General features: G+C 45.1%; 1 protein-coding gene across 1 annotated transcript in view; it reads left to right on the top strand.

Annotated features, from left to right (window-relative positions):
- The window catches only part of Frmd4a (FERM domain containing 4A), a 335,717-nt gene that overhangs the window by 215,648 nt on the left and 104,143 nt on the right, over nucleotides 1-15,926 (top strand). Inside the window, 1 exon segment of the mRNA XM_028895108.2 lies at nucleotides 15,670-15,726. Within this exon segment, the coding sequence (XP_028750941.1) occupies nucleotides 15,670-15,726 (57 nt within the window).

Raw genomic sequence — 15,926 nt, 5'->3', positions numbered from 1 at the left:
CCAATCCCATCACTGTTCTGGCTTTACAGATGTGTTCCTCATGGTAGAGGGGTCAAAGCAGCAGAGAATCAACTAGTCGCATCATATCCACAGTCCAGAGCAGGGAGGAAGGACTGTGCGCATGTGTACTTGCTGACCTGTGCTCGGTACTGTTTCTACACATCATAACCACAGTCTAGAGCAGAGAAGGACTATGTGCCATGTGCAGTTGCTGACCTGTGCTCAGTTCTGTTTCTACACATCATAGCCACAGTCCAGAGCAGAGACGAAGGACTGTGCGCATGTGTACTTGCTGAAGGACTATGCACCATGTGCAGTTGCTGACCTGTACTCGGTTCTGTTTCTACACTCTAATACAGTTCAGGACCCCCTGCCTAGGGAATGATACCACCAACAGTGGGCAGAGCCTTCCCATGTCAATTAACTTAAGTAAGACAATCATCCACAGACCAACCTAACCTAGACATTCCCTCACTGAGACTCTCTTCCCAGGTGATTCTAGGTGTGTCAAGTAGACAGTTAGAGCTGAACCAGCCATCATATACTCATCCTCTGAAGCTCACATGAAGCACAGGCTTGGAGCTTTATGTGAATTGCCTGGATCCCCACATCTCTATTCTGTGAGAAAGATGAGTCACAGGGAGACGTACGTATCTAATAAACAGCAGAGTCACTCTTTTGGTTCAGGGAAACCTAATTCCAATCACAGAGTTGAGCTGTGGCCATGCTGTGTTCACGGAGGGCACACTCTCCTTGCACAGTGTACCCAGAGAACTTCAAATGTGAGCATGTCTCGGGTAAAGCGGCCACCGGATGCTTTGGGAAAATTCCAAGGAGAACTCCTGGCATGTGGCTTTATATATCGGAACCTCTGTTTTGGAGTACTGCAGTGACTTACCAAACTTGAAAACAGGAGAGCTGAAATTGAGTGATGGCTGCTGCTTTGCCTTGGGGGAGTTCTTTTCCTGAACTGTAGAGGACAATTCCATCATTCAGAATGGAGGAGGGTCTGGTGGAAACCAAGCCCAACTCTGCAGAAAGACCTCACTTGGTGGTAGCTGATGAGCCAGGACATATACCAGCCTGAAACCCAGAGCATGCTGTTAGAGGGCTTTAAGTTTTTGCTGACTGGTGGGAAAAGACGTTAATTGTAGTTCCAGGTGCTTTCAAATTTCTTCTTCCCTCTAATCCCTAATTATCTCAATATAAAGTGGAAAGAATAATTCTATCCAGATACCTTACAAACCATAGGGGCACCTGATGGTTTTTTAAATAAATGGGCAAGCACCATTTTTTAAACGTTGAGAAATAATTTAAAAAAAAAAACAAAACTGAGCACTGTCCACAAGGTGGCAGACTTGAGCTAAAATAAACGGCTAGCCCTCAGCCTTTTGAAAGGGCCTAACCAATTAAATTAGTGCTTGGGGCACACCCGCTCATAAAGGGGAAAGAAGCTGTTTCCTGGAGTTGCTGGGTTCCACTTGGTCATACATGCTGAGCTTTCGGTGATCAAGGAGATTAAGTCCTCAGAAGTAAATATTGCAAATTCCCCAAGAGGAGATGCAGGTGGCCGTGTCTCCAGAACTGGCCACATTGAAAGTCCAGATGACCTCAGCATCAGCTGGCTTGCCAAACGGAACATGGAAAATATTCCAGAGCCCTAGCTCCCTCTTCTTAAAATCCATTCTGGAACATGGTTACAAAAGTGGCCACAAATGACCGAGGATGATCTGAGACACAAGGATGAGCTTGTGTAGACAGACTCTGAAGACCACCTGTTTAGCTCAGTCGTCTAAATATTCTCATTTGCAAACACTGACAGATTTTACTAACAGAGCTTGTAGGTATCCATTTGGAGCCTCAGAACTTCTGAGGAAGGTGAAAGTTTGCCAAGGAGGAAACTGGTGTTCACAAGAGCTGGAAATGACCAGACAGCAGTGTGCCTGATGGGCCACATTTAACAACATGTAACAATAATGGAAGTCCACACAGTTGTAGATATTTAGGTTTTGCTGCGACAGACTCCGGTTCCCGTACCAGCTAAATGTGTCTTCCACAAAATGTCTCCAAGCTTCATTTTCCTTTTTGACTAAACAGAGATATTGCAAGATCTGGCCTACATCTTCTAGAACATACTCCTAAGACAAGGCGTGGAAAGGACTTAGCACTGTGCCATGCCCTTGATCAAGTCACTTGGATTCTGATACATTTTCCTTGGCTACAGTTTTCTGTGCCACCCACCTGGCCCCAGGTGTATGATGGGACATTAGCCCAGAAGGCAGGGTGACTTAATAACTAACTTGTCACCTTGATGCAGCCCCAAACATTGATTTACCCAGCAGTTTGGTATCAGGTCCCTTGCTGTTTTCTTGGAGGTTGACTCTTACAGGGTTTTTCCTTCCAAACTTGCTTGCTTGCATTTTGTAGACTCCAAGGTGAGCATAGGGCCTTACATGTGTTACACGAGCACTCTCCCACTGAGCTATATCCGGGCTCTCTATTTTTCATTTTGATACAATGTCTCACTATGTTAGCCAGGCTAGCTTTAAATGCTCTATATAGTTCAAGATCCCCTTGAACTTCAATTCTCCTGCCTTGCCCCCCTAAATAGCTGGAATTACAGGCCTACACCACCACACTCAACTCCTATGGTGTTCCAGAGCTAAACTGTTCAGGTGAAATAAGCTGCTCACCCCTGCTTTTTTGCAGACCTATTTCCATTGATATTTTAAAAACAGTGTGATCTATTTTTGACAGGGAGCAGGGTAGCTGGAGAGATGACTTAGCAATTAAGAACACGTGCTATTCTTACAGAGGACCCAGGTTTGATGCCCAGCACCCACATAGTGGCTCACAACTCTCTGTAACTCCAGGTTCAGGAGATCTCATGCCTTCTTCTGACCACCCTGGGGACCAAGTACCCACGGGGTACACATACATACATGCAGGCAAAACATTCACATATACAAAATCAAAACAAATAAAATATATTTTTAATGTATTTTTTTAAAAAAGCGGGGGAGGGGGGACTGGATTTAATCAGAGTGTAACTCAGCCAGAAGAATCTAGCTAGCATGTGAGAGGTCCTGGGTTCAAACCCCAGCACAACAGAAAGTGGGAGAGGGTTATTGTTACTGTCATAACAGGGGACAGCTTAAAAGGAAAATGGGGGGAGGACAGTAAGAAGGCTCAGCAGGTCAAAGTGCTGTGGCCAAGACTGGCGAGCTGAGTTCGACCCCCAGGACACACAGTAGGAGCAAAGAACCAGTTCCCACGAGTTGTCCTCCGACCTCCACACCTGTTCACACATCTACACACACTGTAATAAAACAATTGAAGTCAAACGGTTCTCAGAGGCTTAGTATGCAAGTGTATCCATCTCTTCCGCTACACATGTCCTGCCCTTTTGAGTCATTTTGCTGTTCCTTCTCCTATTTGCCTCTTTAATTCTAAATAAATGGCCCAGTTCTTCCTTGATGTGGCACCTCTCAATTTATTAAACTCTTCAGAAGATAGACAGGATTGGGGTGTCCTCTGTAGCACCTGCACGCTCCCTCCCCTAGTTTTCTCGGGGTAATATCGTACTTCTGGGTGGAAGCCATAATCAACATCAGCGTGACAAGACTAATTCAGCCATTGTCCTAGGGCTGTGATTCCTTTTTTTAGACAATGAGTTGTTTTACCTACAGGGATTCGTTACTTTGTTTCCACTTGTTTAGTTTCTGTGTATCTGGCTTTTTGCTCACAACTCCTACAGATTCCCAGATACATTCTAGTATTCAGTTCCAACTGTGAGGGCAATTCATCAGCTCTGGTTTGAGTTTGTGACGTCTGCTGCTATTGATTCCCCTAAGACCTCCCTTCTGGAACCCTCTGCTCTCCTGGTCCATGAACTTGGCCAGGTTTCTGCTCTCTTCGTGGGAGGCCGCTTGCTTTCCTGTCTGGGTCTTTCCCCACCCCCGCTCTGTACTGGATCATCTGACTCCTGAATCCTGGCTTGGTTGGTTGGTTTTACACCATTTTTTATACCATGTTTTCCTGGACAGCATTCCTAAGTAAATCTAGGGAAGGGACACCCCAAAGTAAAATGTTTGGGTCCTTGTGGGTCTGAAATGTCTTTACCCCCCACTTCACGTCTACTTAGAAGTTTGATTAGCTGTAGAAATGCAGAAAGACATCTTCTTTATCAGCTGTTGTTCTAGAAACGCCCACTGTCTGTCCCTGTCCAATGTATTGCCACCCCTGTGCCTGGGTCTTCGGGGCTTTCCTCTGCCTTCCTCTTACCTAACATTTCAGCAGAGCGGTCTTTGTAGACACATTCTGCCAAGGACCTGCTGAGTGGATACTTTTATTCTGGAGACTGTTTCTTCCTGAATTATTTCTTTGTTATCTTCTTCTCTTCTGTCCCCAGCCTCTCTTCTTGGAAGTGCTGGAAGTCTGAAGCAAGGGCAGGTTTGTGTCCTATTTTCCATTTCTGGCTTCTTACGTTACTTTCTGGGAAGTTTTTGTCAGCATTGCCTGTCACTGCACCTTAACACACACACACACATACACATGTACACACACATGTACACACACATACATGCACACATACATGCACACACACACATGCACACATATACATGCACACACACATGCACACACATGCACACATATACATGCGCACACACATGCACACATATACATGCGCACACACATGCACACATATACATGCACACACACATGCACACATATGCATGCACACACATGCATACACACACATGCACACACACACATTGCTTCTAAGAATACCTTTGCATTTCTGTTCTCTCTCTTTCTCTCTTTTAAAATATTCTATTTTAGGGTCTGGAAAGATGGCTCAGCAGTTACAAGTGGTTTTGTTCATGGAGAGGACCCCAGTCTGGTTCCCGTCACCCACACCAAGGAGCTCACAATTGCCTGTAACCCCAGTTCCAAGGGCTCCAACACCTACTGACCTCCATGGGCACATGCACATGCATGGGATACACACATAAGCATAAATAAAAATAAATATTTGAGATTGAAAGACTCCTGGTGTCTATCTCTAGCCTCTACATTTACACCCATAATTTTTAATTTAAAAAAAAAACATTTTTGCTTTAGGAATATACTATCCCATCATTTTGATTGCATTAATTACAGTGTATGTTCAACTTCCTTCCTGGTTCTTCTGTTTGTCTTTTTCTATCTTTGCTTTTTCTATAGGGTGACATCTCCACCTCCACCCTCCAGCCTCCCAGCCTCCTAAACCACACCCTGGTCTCTCTTGATATGTATGTGTGTGTGTGTGTGTGTGTGTGTGTGTGTGTGTGTGTGTGTTTAGGTCAGAGGTCAGCCTCCACTGTCATCCTCAGCTGCTTTCCACCTTGGGTGGCCTTATCTGTTGCGGGGAATCCTAGTCTGTCCATTCCTGATTACAAGGGAGCCAGGAAAACTAATGAGATGATCTGAACACATGGGTCAAAATCCTGTCTCAGTGTCACTGAGGAAGGGTCCAATGGGCAAGCTGCTGTTTCCATGGGGACCTGAATATCAGTCTTTGGGTGAGGGACGTACACTCCCATTTCCACCTGTGCCATGCCAGTTTCCATGGCTTAGGAAGAAAAGTGGCCTCGTTTTGGGATGTAAACTTTTTGCTGCAGCTTGCATCCGTCTGGAGAAGCCTCTTCTCATCTCTCTTTCAGCAGGCAGACAGGAAAGGTGGTTTTCTTTTTATTTTTCTAGAGCTACAAACATGGTTTTCCTTTCCTTTCTTCCTCCCTCCCTCCCTCCCTCCCTCCCTCCCTCCCTCCCTCCCTCCCTCCCTCCCTCCCTCCCTCCCTCCCTCCCTCCCTTCCTTCCTTCCTTCCTTCCTTCCTTCCTTCCTTCCTTCCTTCCTCCTTTTACCAGGAGTGAGAAACACACAGCAACAGTAAATTTCTCTCTCACTTTCTCTTCCTTTACACCCTCGTGATTTCTACAACAAAATCAGGGGGAAACAGTCATCATTCCCCAACTTGCGGAGATAAACTGTGGGAGCAGGACTATCACTACACACTTCCGGTGAGACAGGAAAAACTGTAGCGTGGACTTGCTGACACCTCGTGTGGTCTAACAACACCTATGTTATAACTGCCTACGGTGACGGGTGGGCAGTGGGGAAATATTTATGTTCAGGAGACCAACAAACGTCTTTTAGGACTATGTGTTCAGTTCCACCGAAAATTCCAACGAGATGCTGTGTTTCCTGGGTGAAGACTTGTGAGCCGGCAGGATTGTCCTGCCAAACCTTTCCCCTCTGGTCTCCTCCCTCCTTGAATGTGACTTCTTATGACGGCTGGAGAGGTCCATCAGTCACCCTATAGGAGGCAGCCCACCTGTCACACACAGCTGGAGAGATTTGGTAAACATGGCCTCTTGCGTTCTTCTTCCGCATTCAGACTGTGAGGTGAATCCTACCTTCCTCTGAGTTCTACACTGACAACTGAAATCACTGTCAGAAATTAGTTTGAACCAGCCAGGCATGGTAGCACACCCTTTAATCCTAGCACTAGGAAGACAGAGGCAGGTGGATCTCTGTGAGTTCAAGGCCAGCCTGGTCTACAAAGTGAATTCCAGGACATCCAGGGCTGTTACACAGAGAAACTCTGTCAAAAAAAAAAAAAAAAAAAAAAAAAAAAAATCAACCGGTGTAGTAGTACTTAGAATCCCAGTACTGGGGAGGCCAAGGTAGGAGGATCATTCTAGACTACATAATGATAGTCTATCTGAAAAGATTATAGGCAACTATGGTACAGTGCTGGTCTAGCATAAACAAAACCCCAGGTTCCCTTCCCAGTACCATATAAACCAATGCAGTGGTGTACATTTGCAATTTTAGCATTCCGGAGGTAGAGGCCGGAGGATCAGAAGCTCAGAGTCATCCTCCACTATTTAGCAAATTTGAGGCCAGAAAAAGGAGAGAGGGAGGGACAGAGGGAGAGAGAGAGAGAGAGAGAGAGAGAGAGAGAGAGAGGGAGGGAGGGAGGGAGGGAGGGAGGGAGGGAGGGAGGGAGGGAGGGAGGGAGGGAGGAGAGACTGAGAAAGTTTAAAAACTAGTCATGGAGAGATGGCTTGGCGGTTAAGAGCGCTGGCTGCTCTTGCAGAGGACCTGCTTTTGGTTGCCAGCACCCACTTGGTGACTGACAACCACCTCTAACTCCAGTTCCAGGGGACCCAGCACCCTTTGCTGACCTCCACGGAATCCTGAACACATGTGGTGTGGTGCACACTCAGATAAATGTATACACACAAAATTAATCATTTTTTGAGGCAGGGTTTCTTTGTGTAACCTTGAGCCTTGGCTGTCCTGGAACTAGCTCTGTAGACCAGGCTGGCCTCGAACTCACAGAGATCCACCTGCCTCTGCCTTACAAGTGCTTGGATTAAAGGTGTGTGCCATCACTGCCCAGCAAAATAAATAATTTTTTAAAAAATTAGTCATCGCATTAACCTCTCTACAAAATTTAGATTGTAAATTGATGTCTTTTTAAAGTTTTCTTTTTAATTTTAGTATTCAATGCTATATTTATTTAATATGTTTAATGTTATTTTAAATTTCATCATTTAGAAAGAACGATTCCCACAAATCTACAGATCCTAAAAGTACAAAGGAAATTAGAACGTTTTTTATTTAACTTTACTTTTAATGAGCTTCACACACAAAGCTGGGGAGAGATAAGAAAATTGGCTCCTAAATCCAAAGAGCGTCTATCCCAGCTACCCAGAGGAGCGGTTGGTAGTTATTTGCTGTGGGTGGGGTGACCTAAGTTTTGTTACTCAGAATGCCTGGTGTGTCGTTGTAAATCTCATAGTCAAACCCTGTAGCTTTCCACTCTTTGTGTTCCCACAATTAAATTAGACTTCATCTCAGTGCTTATCACATCCAATCTTATCGGAGCCCCAAACCCCAAGGTCTCCATCTTCAGATGGAGTGAAATATGCTTCCTTGGGCAAGAGGAAAGTGACATGCCCATTTTTTTTTAGAGTGGATTTTTTAAAGATTTATTTATTAATTATGCATACAGTTTTCTGCTGCCATGTATGCCTACATGCCAGAAAAGGGCACCAGATCTCATTATAGATGGTTGCTGGGAATTGGACTCAGGACCTCTGGAAGAACAGCCAGTACTCTTAACTTCTGAGCCACCTCTCTAGCCCTGGAGAGGATTTTTATGATTACCTTCCATTAGCTGTAACTGACTAGACCCATGACTGATGAATAGAAAACTGCTTTTTATTGGTGACTTTCTGACCCCACCTCATTTGGTTGCTTGTGTGTAGACATCCAGAGCAGATGGTGACAGAACAAGGCAGAGCTGGAACCAGATGTGATGGTGCATTTCTATAGTCTCAGAACTTGCAGATGGAGGCAGGAGGATCAGGAGTTCAAGGTCATCCTCAGCTGAGTAGCAAGTTGAGGCCAGTGTGAACTCCGTGAGATCTTGTTTCAAATGCGGAAGAAAAAAGGAATCATTAGAGAGGGAGAGGAAATTGGGGATACAAAAAACAAACCCCGGCTCTATGTGTATTGAAAGGTCTCGTCTAGCCTTTTTTCTGAGATGTCTGCCTTGATCCTGGAGCTTCACATATGCATAGTTTAACTAATTATTCTTGGACTTCGTTGGCCTCTGAAGGTCCAAATGCTGTCGCTCTTGTTGATACTGAAATAAGGGGTCTATATTGAAGAGCTTCAGAGAGCTGTGTTAATAGACCTGCAATGTCATTTCATCTGTAGGTGGGAGGAACGAAGCCCAGAATCCAGTCCCACAAGATGAGGAACCAACATAAACATTAGCCTCAGACTCCCGGGATCCCCATCCTTATCTCTCATTTTGGCTGATGAAGATGTCGTGCATGTGCTTACATGACCAAGAGCATAAAAACAGGGACGAGGGAGGGCTCTCCTTTTCAGCCTTTCAGAAATGAGCCTCTTGACAGTGTGTAGCAGACTTTGAAAAGAACAGCTCCTTAGGACGCTAATGTGGGCTGTCGACAGTGAGTAGCACAAGAGACCCCAGGGCTGGGAGGTTCCAGGGAGAATGCATGTGAATGGCAATGCGCTTCTGTGGATCATGAGACCGACATGACCTATCTTGACTGCTGAAGACCTGGCAAAGGGCTGGCAAAGGGGAACTCTCCAAGTTCTCAGGTCTTATCCGTGCCCAGACACAGCTCCAGAGATTCATTAAGAGTTGTGCAACGAGGCATGGCAACCACACAGCCACAGGAAGGTAGCCAGGGAGGTCACCTACATACGACCTCATCCCCAAGTTTGACGCCATGCACCGTGTTAGTCAGGGTTCTCCACAGGGACACAAAGGACCCTCACTGTGTGGGGTTGGCCCGTGTGACTGGAGGCTGAGAAATCTGGGATATGTCTCCTGCAAGATAGAGCCCAGAAAAGTTGTGACTCAGTCTAGAGGCCTGAGAGGCAGGGAGGCCGGTATTGCGAATCTCATCCGAAAGGGCAGGGGAAAGTGAGATGGGAGATGCTAACTCATCCAGTGAGTCATGAAGTGGGTGTGACGGTGCATACCCGCAGTCTCAGGACATGGGAGGCTGAGGCGGAAGAGTCATGAGTTCAAAGCTGCTCTGAGCTACATAGTCAATGCTCGGCCAGCCTCAGCAAGACCCTAGGCCAGCATCCCTCTCCAAGAGCGTGGGAGGGGGAAATAACAGGAAGTTTGATTTTCCTCTGCCTTTTATTCTCTTTGGGCCCTTAAAGAATTGGGTGGCAGCCACTGTCTTTCAGGAGGGCTAAGTCCGGTGATTCAAATGCTAGTCTCACCTGAAAACACCCTTTAAGACATGTCTATAAATACTATTTAAGCCGGACACTGAGATAAATCCAAGCAAGACGTAAACGTTCATATTACAATGGTAATAAAGTACAACATTGTCTGCATGGGGACCAGTAGACACAGCACTGCTCTAAGAAAGTTTACTAAATACGACCATCAATACCAAAATACACCAAAGAGCAGAGGCAAAACTCTGTGGTTTGGGCTGTCTATCAATACCGGTGAGGAGAAATAAATAACACCGAGCTAGCATTTCCAGTGAGTTTGCAGTTCCTGGATTGCCTCTACATTTATGTCTCACCAAGTTCGGCAAGAGAATCAGAAAGCTCGTCCTTCATGTTTGGTGAGGAAGTAATTGAAACACGAGGAGAACGGTGATGTTGGCTGTTTCTGGGCTGTTGGGAGTCAGGGTTAAGACTAGAAGTCATTCTCAGGTAAGAGTAGTGGTGACCTTTAGGAAGACTGCCAGACAAGATCTTCTCATGTGTTGTGGGTAAGAATAAAGGTGGTGACTGGGTAAGGATCGTGAGGAAAGCCCTTGGGGTGACCAAGTAAAGGATTCTGATTGGAGTTTGTAGATGTCATCCTCACTTCCCTATAGTTGCTCCTCATGGTTTTTGTTTGTTTGTTTGTTTGTTTTTCCAATTATTGTCTTCATTTCTGTTCCTGTTGCTGTGATAACGCATTCTGACAAAGGCAACTTTAGGCTTTATTCTGGCTTACAGTCCAAAGGTTTGTGATAGAAAACACCCCGCACCCCGACCCCCAGTAGTGGGTAACTCTACCAATGCAATAAGCCATCCAAGCCAAATTAATAAGTTCAAGTTTAATAAACAGAGCAAAGCAACTCCCAAGTGACCCTTGGAAAGGCAGGAGAGAACATCACATGGCAGGTCTGGCGACCAGGTCTTAAACACTCTATAGGCGTGGTCTTGAGCAGCCCCAGGGGAGGAGCTGACCCTTGGCGGGCTTCCTGAAGGGCGGAGTCTGGAATGGGTGGAGTGAGACTGGAGCAGATTCCCAACAGTTTGGTCCAGCATAATAGGGAAGGCCTAGTGGCAGAGGCTTGACATAGCTGATCACATCACATCCATGATCAAGAAACAGAGGGATGGATGCTGCCCCCTTTCTCCATTCATCCAGTCCAGGGTCCTAGCCATGGAATGGTGCCGCCACAGAGCTGGCCTTCCAACCTCAACTAATATAATCAAGATAATCCCTCACAGACATTCCCAGAGGCCCATCTCCAGGGCAGTTCTACACTCTGTCAAGATGGCAATCAACACTAACTATTGCAATCATCTCATTTGTTATATGAGAACGTTGGAATTTCTCATCCTAACCACAGAGAAATCTCCATTGAGATTCTTGGTACAACATGAAAAGTACCAGCAAACCCTTCTGAACCATGGGCCAGGAAGAACTGGTCCATCTTCTCCATCCGCCCTCTGAGAACACACATGTGCATGCCTGGACACACTGGCAGATAGCTATGTTTTGTCTTCCTATACCATTTTCCAGGGACCAAAAGATGTGACACCAGCCATTCAGTAGTAAGGGAAACAGAGGCCCAAAATGCATACATCATGGTCCCAGTAGCCAAAAGATACAACATTCCCTCTCAATGTAAAATTACCACATGTCCTCCACCACCCTAGATTCCCAGGCAAGGTTCTAGCTCAGTAAATGACCCCGCAGAACCCCCTCCTCAGACAGTTCTGGAAACCCCAGGGCTCCAGCACAGAGCTGTGGATGGGATAAGTCCACAGAATGTCACAGCACCAGCCTTTGCATATGGCCAGGTGGAAGCCACTCAGATCTTTCTTGAAGAGCCTCCTCCTCTCCTCACACATCCCCATTTTGCCTTCTGTCAAAGGAAAGCACAGAGCCTGAGGAAAGTTTAGGGGGGCGGGGCTTGTATAGTCTTTGTTCTCTTGGTCAGCCAGTTTGTTTTCTCTGCTGGAAAAGCACATGAAAGGGGCCACCTCTGGCTTGCCAGGGAAGCCAGCTGAGGGAAAGGTAGAGTCATATTTGATGTCATGTGGCAGCTGAGACCTGAAAGGAAGATCTCTAGGACCTCTGCTAACTCCTCTACAGAGAACTCGGCTTTCAGGGGAAACTCCAGAAGTGAACTGAAAAATCAAAGGCTTTGTTTCATTATAGAAAAATCTTAAAAATGTAATCACCTGGAAGAAATAAATGCAAAGGAGATTATTAATTGTGATTTAAAAAAACAAGGATATTAAAAGATAGCGAAAGAACTATGCAGAGAGGGCTTAAGGAACTGAATTAAGACTTGGAGAATACAAAAGTCTTTTCTCAACAATCAAGAACTTGTCTTCCTCCTATTCCATTTGGTTCTTATATACTCTCTAGACTGACTCCTCTGGGGACATCCAGTGATTGTTAAATTTAGTAAATATTAGCTAGGAGTCCCAAGAAGTAACAACACAGCCTTCTCCATCAGATCTGTAGTGTGTGCAGAGTCTGGGGCATCTCCTCCTGCTTCTCTTTCCTCTGTTTTGAACACATTCTGACTCTGGGTGTTTTATAGTCTCTTCACCTGAAGGGAAAAGGAGAATCCACCCTAGTTAGAGACATTCGTTTCCACTTACCCTAAGGACAGCTACAGTGAGAGAGAACTTGCCTAAACCAGGCCAGCCATTTAAACTGTGTTGTTGGAAGCTTCACTGTAGCTGGTAGAGCACTGTGGTTAATATTCACCTACAGGACCTCCTGGGACTGCATATCAGGTTGTGCAAAAGAAAAGGCCTTCCTTCCTGTCCCCCACCTCTCCTTCCTCACATAGACACTTACATCTAGCAAATGATTCAAATTATCAGTCACACAGTATGCTCCTGCAGAGGGCTGTCTGCCAGCAGTTGATTTTGAGTTACACATGAGATAAGCCTCCCAGATGGTGTTAACCATTAGCCCACTGTTGACCATTCACCGCATCATAGGTGTAAATGTTTAACAGAAGGGCTCACATGCACACACACACACACACACACACACACACACACACACACACACGCACCATTATGCTCTCAAGTACTGTGTGCTCTTTAGCAAGCTGATCAGTGGGAACTCTGGACAGAGTTTCTGTGAACGCGTTTGTACACTGTTGTATGACTTACATTTTGAAGGGAGCTGGTAATCCCACAACTGCCATGCAAACATTCTCCCACATCCCAGCTCTGACAGGGCAGATGAATTATGGAGGTCATTAAACTCCCGTGACTGGTTAAACATAAAGAATGGTTGTCCCTCATTCTTCCATATGGTTGTTAGATGGTTGTTGGTTCTCTTGAGCCATACTTCTGAAGCTGCTCAGTAGCAACCGTCCTTATCTATTTGGAATTCCTTGGCCTGAGAGAACAAGAGGATATCCCTTCTTCAAAAGATGCAATACTGTTTGAATATATTGCCATGAGTTATGGCAGACAATTTTGGATGCCCCCCAACTAATTAAAAAAAAACTCCATATATCAGAGTTTGGCTTGTAGTTCAGATAACTCTTAATTTAAATCACTTCTTCATGCTAACTTCAGTTATAAATAATGTTCTGAGAATGTGCTGGCTGAAACTGAGACCTTATTAACTTGGGAGGGGGCAGGTCCTAAATGAGGTCATCTATTAGAGAAGTGTGGTTCCCAGCACAGTAACGGCCATTGTGGTCCTCATGACTCGAGGGAAGCCACATCGTGGTTTTGGATATCCACCCTCGGTGAAAAGCATGGGGTCAAGCTACTAGTCTCTTGGTCTCTCTTAGCTTTTCCTCTTGCCAGCCACTCACTATCAGACCTAGAGATACGAGGGAATAAAAAATGAAGATGTGCTGGGCAAGGCGGCTCATGCCTTAATCACAGCACCTGAAAGGCTGAGGCAGGAGGATGGCCATCAGTTTAAAGCCAGCCAGAGCTCTAGAGTGAGACCCTATTTGAAATAAGAAAAAGAAAAAGAAGGAAGTGATGAAGACAGAAATTGCTCCTCAATCTTGACAATAGAAAAATGACATCACTTTACTTCCTGTTGCCTGCTAATGGATCTAGATTTGTCTACAACCCTACAGGCCATATATAACATGGCATCATTCACTTAAAAGTTCATTAAGAGGGTGGGGCCATGTCAAGTGCTTAACCACAAAAACAGATATTCTGGAGGGTAACGGACAGATGTATTGTGGTGATGGTGTCTCACGTGTGCAGGCCTGCCTCCAAAGCCATCAAGTTGTATATGATGAACACATAGACTTTTGCACATGTTTTAATTAGTGCCTCAATGGTGCTGTTTTTACAAACATAGAAATTCAGGCCCATGTTGCTTCGTGGCAGGGAGTACTCTGATAGATGTGGTAAGTGGTTTTATTGTTGTGCAGGCATCGAGTACATTTATACAAACTACAGTGACCATGACATCACTAGATGATGTCATCTTGGACCACTGGAGTAAACGTATGCTGGCATAGATGTGAATGTTCCTGCTTAGAGTCTAATTATGTGTGTGTGTTGACAAAAACATACATTGGATTTTTTTTTTCAAAAACCATAAAGTTTTTTATTCTTTTAAGGCCACACTCCTAGATTACAACCATTTGGTGAAGTCCTGAAAGAACAGAAGAATACTTAAATTAGACACCGGACTATCAATGACTAATAGAACCTTCGTTAAGATGGAAACATTATAGATCTCTATTGACATGCTAGCCGCTAGCTGCCCCGAGCTCTGAGCACATGAAAGAATTGTGCTGGGTACCACTGAGGAATCACACTTTCAGTCTTGCTAGTTTACCTTCCAATCAAGTCATGACCCCATGGGAACATTTCTTTCCATGAAGCCGCACTACGAGTACTAAGGCAGAGATTAAAAAGAGACTGTAATGGGGCTGGACATGGATGGGAACCCTTCAGTCACAGCACTTGGGAGGCAGAGGCCAGTCTGAGCTCTGGGCCACCCAGGGCTACACATGAGACCCTATCTCAGAAAACAAAAATAAAAAAGTGTAATTTTCATTATTGAGCAGCTCTATTCTTATGGCTGATAAGATGAACAGGTTTGGGGCTAGAGAGATGGCTCAGTGGTTAGGAGCACTAGTTACTCTTCCAGAGGACCTAGGTTTAATTCTCAGCACTCATATGATAGCTTAGAACCATCTATAACTCCAGTCTAAGGGGATCCAGCACCCTCTTCTGGCCTTGAATATGTGTCTGCACAGAGTCTCTCTCATCCCCTCCCTCTCTCCCTCCTTTCTCACTCCCTACTCCCCCTCTCTCTTTCCTTACACACACACACACACACACACACACACACACACACACACACACACACACCCTCCTTCTTCATGCATGTGATACACAGACATACATGCACATAAAACACTCATACACATGAAATAAAAATAAAGATGAGCAGACATCTGCAACGCTGGACATGGTCCATCCCTACTGCCTCATCCAGATTTGAAGACGATGCTTAGGCTTCTTGAAAAGATCTTGGGGAGTGTTCAGGATGGAGTCACTTGGAGAAACTGTCTAAAGAATCAAAGACACTCTAAATCACAGTATTTGTGATCCTGGGGAACTCCCAAGAAAGACCAGGTCTCTTCCATGGGAGCTGCTGTAAGGAAGCTGTTTAGTACCAAATTCCAAAGAGTTCAGAGACACACACCTAGAATCTCCACACTTGGGAGGCAGACACAGCAAGGTTGTGAGTTTGAGGCCAACCTGGACTACACTGCAAAATCTGTATTTTAAAGCTTTTAATTAATTAATTATTCAAAACTAAGTAGATATAAAAGACTCAGCTTCATTTTTTTTCCTTTCAGGAGCTTATTGATGTTGACAGTGAAGTGGTGTTTGAATTGGCTTCCTATATCTTACAGGTAAGTTGTTGTATATACACACAAAAGGAAATGTAGCTGCCATCACACGGAGCAGCCACCTTCACTGCTGGACTTTCTAAGGTTTTCTAGCCACAGATGAAGGAGGTATTAGGAATGCTGATGCCATGGCCGTAATTAGAGTTTTGTACTATTCCCAAATTTCAAGACAGTATATCATATGACCTTGGGGGGAAGTTATG

Source organism: Peromyscus leucopus, chromosome 5, assembly GCF_004664715.2.
Source record: "Peromyscus leucopus breed LL Stock chromosome 5, UCI_PerLeu_2.1, whole genome shotgun sequence".
NCBI classification, from domain to species: Eukaryota; Metazoa; Chordata; class Mammalia; order Rodentia; family Cricetidae; genus Peromyscus; species Peromyscus leucopus.
Note: the sequence above shows the minus strand (reverse complement) of the source record. Positions and strands in the feature narration are given on the sequence as shown.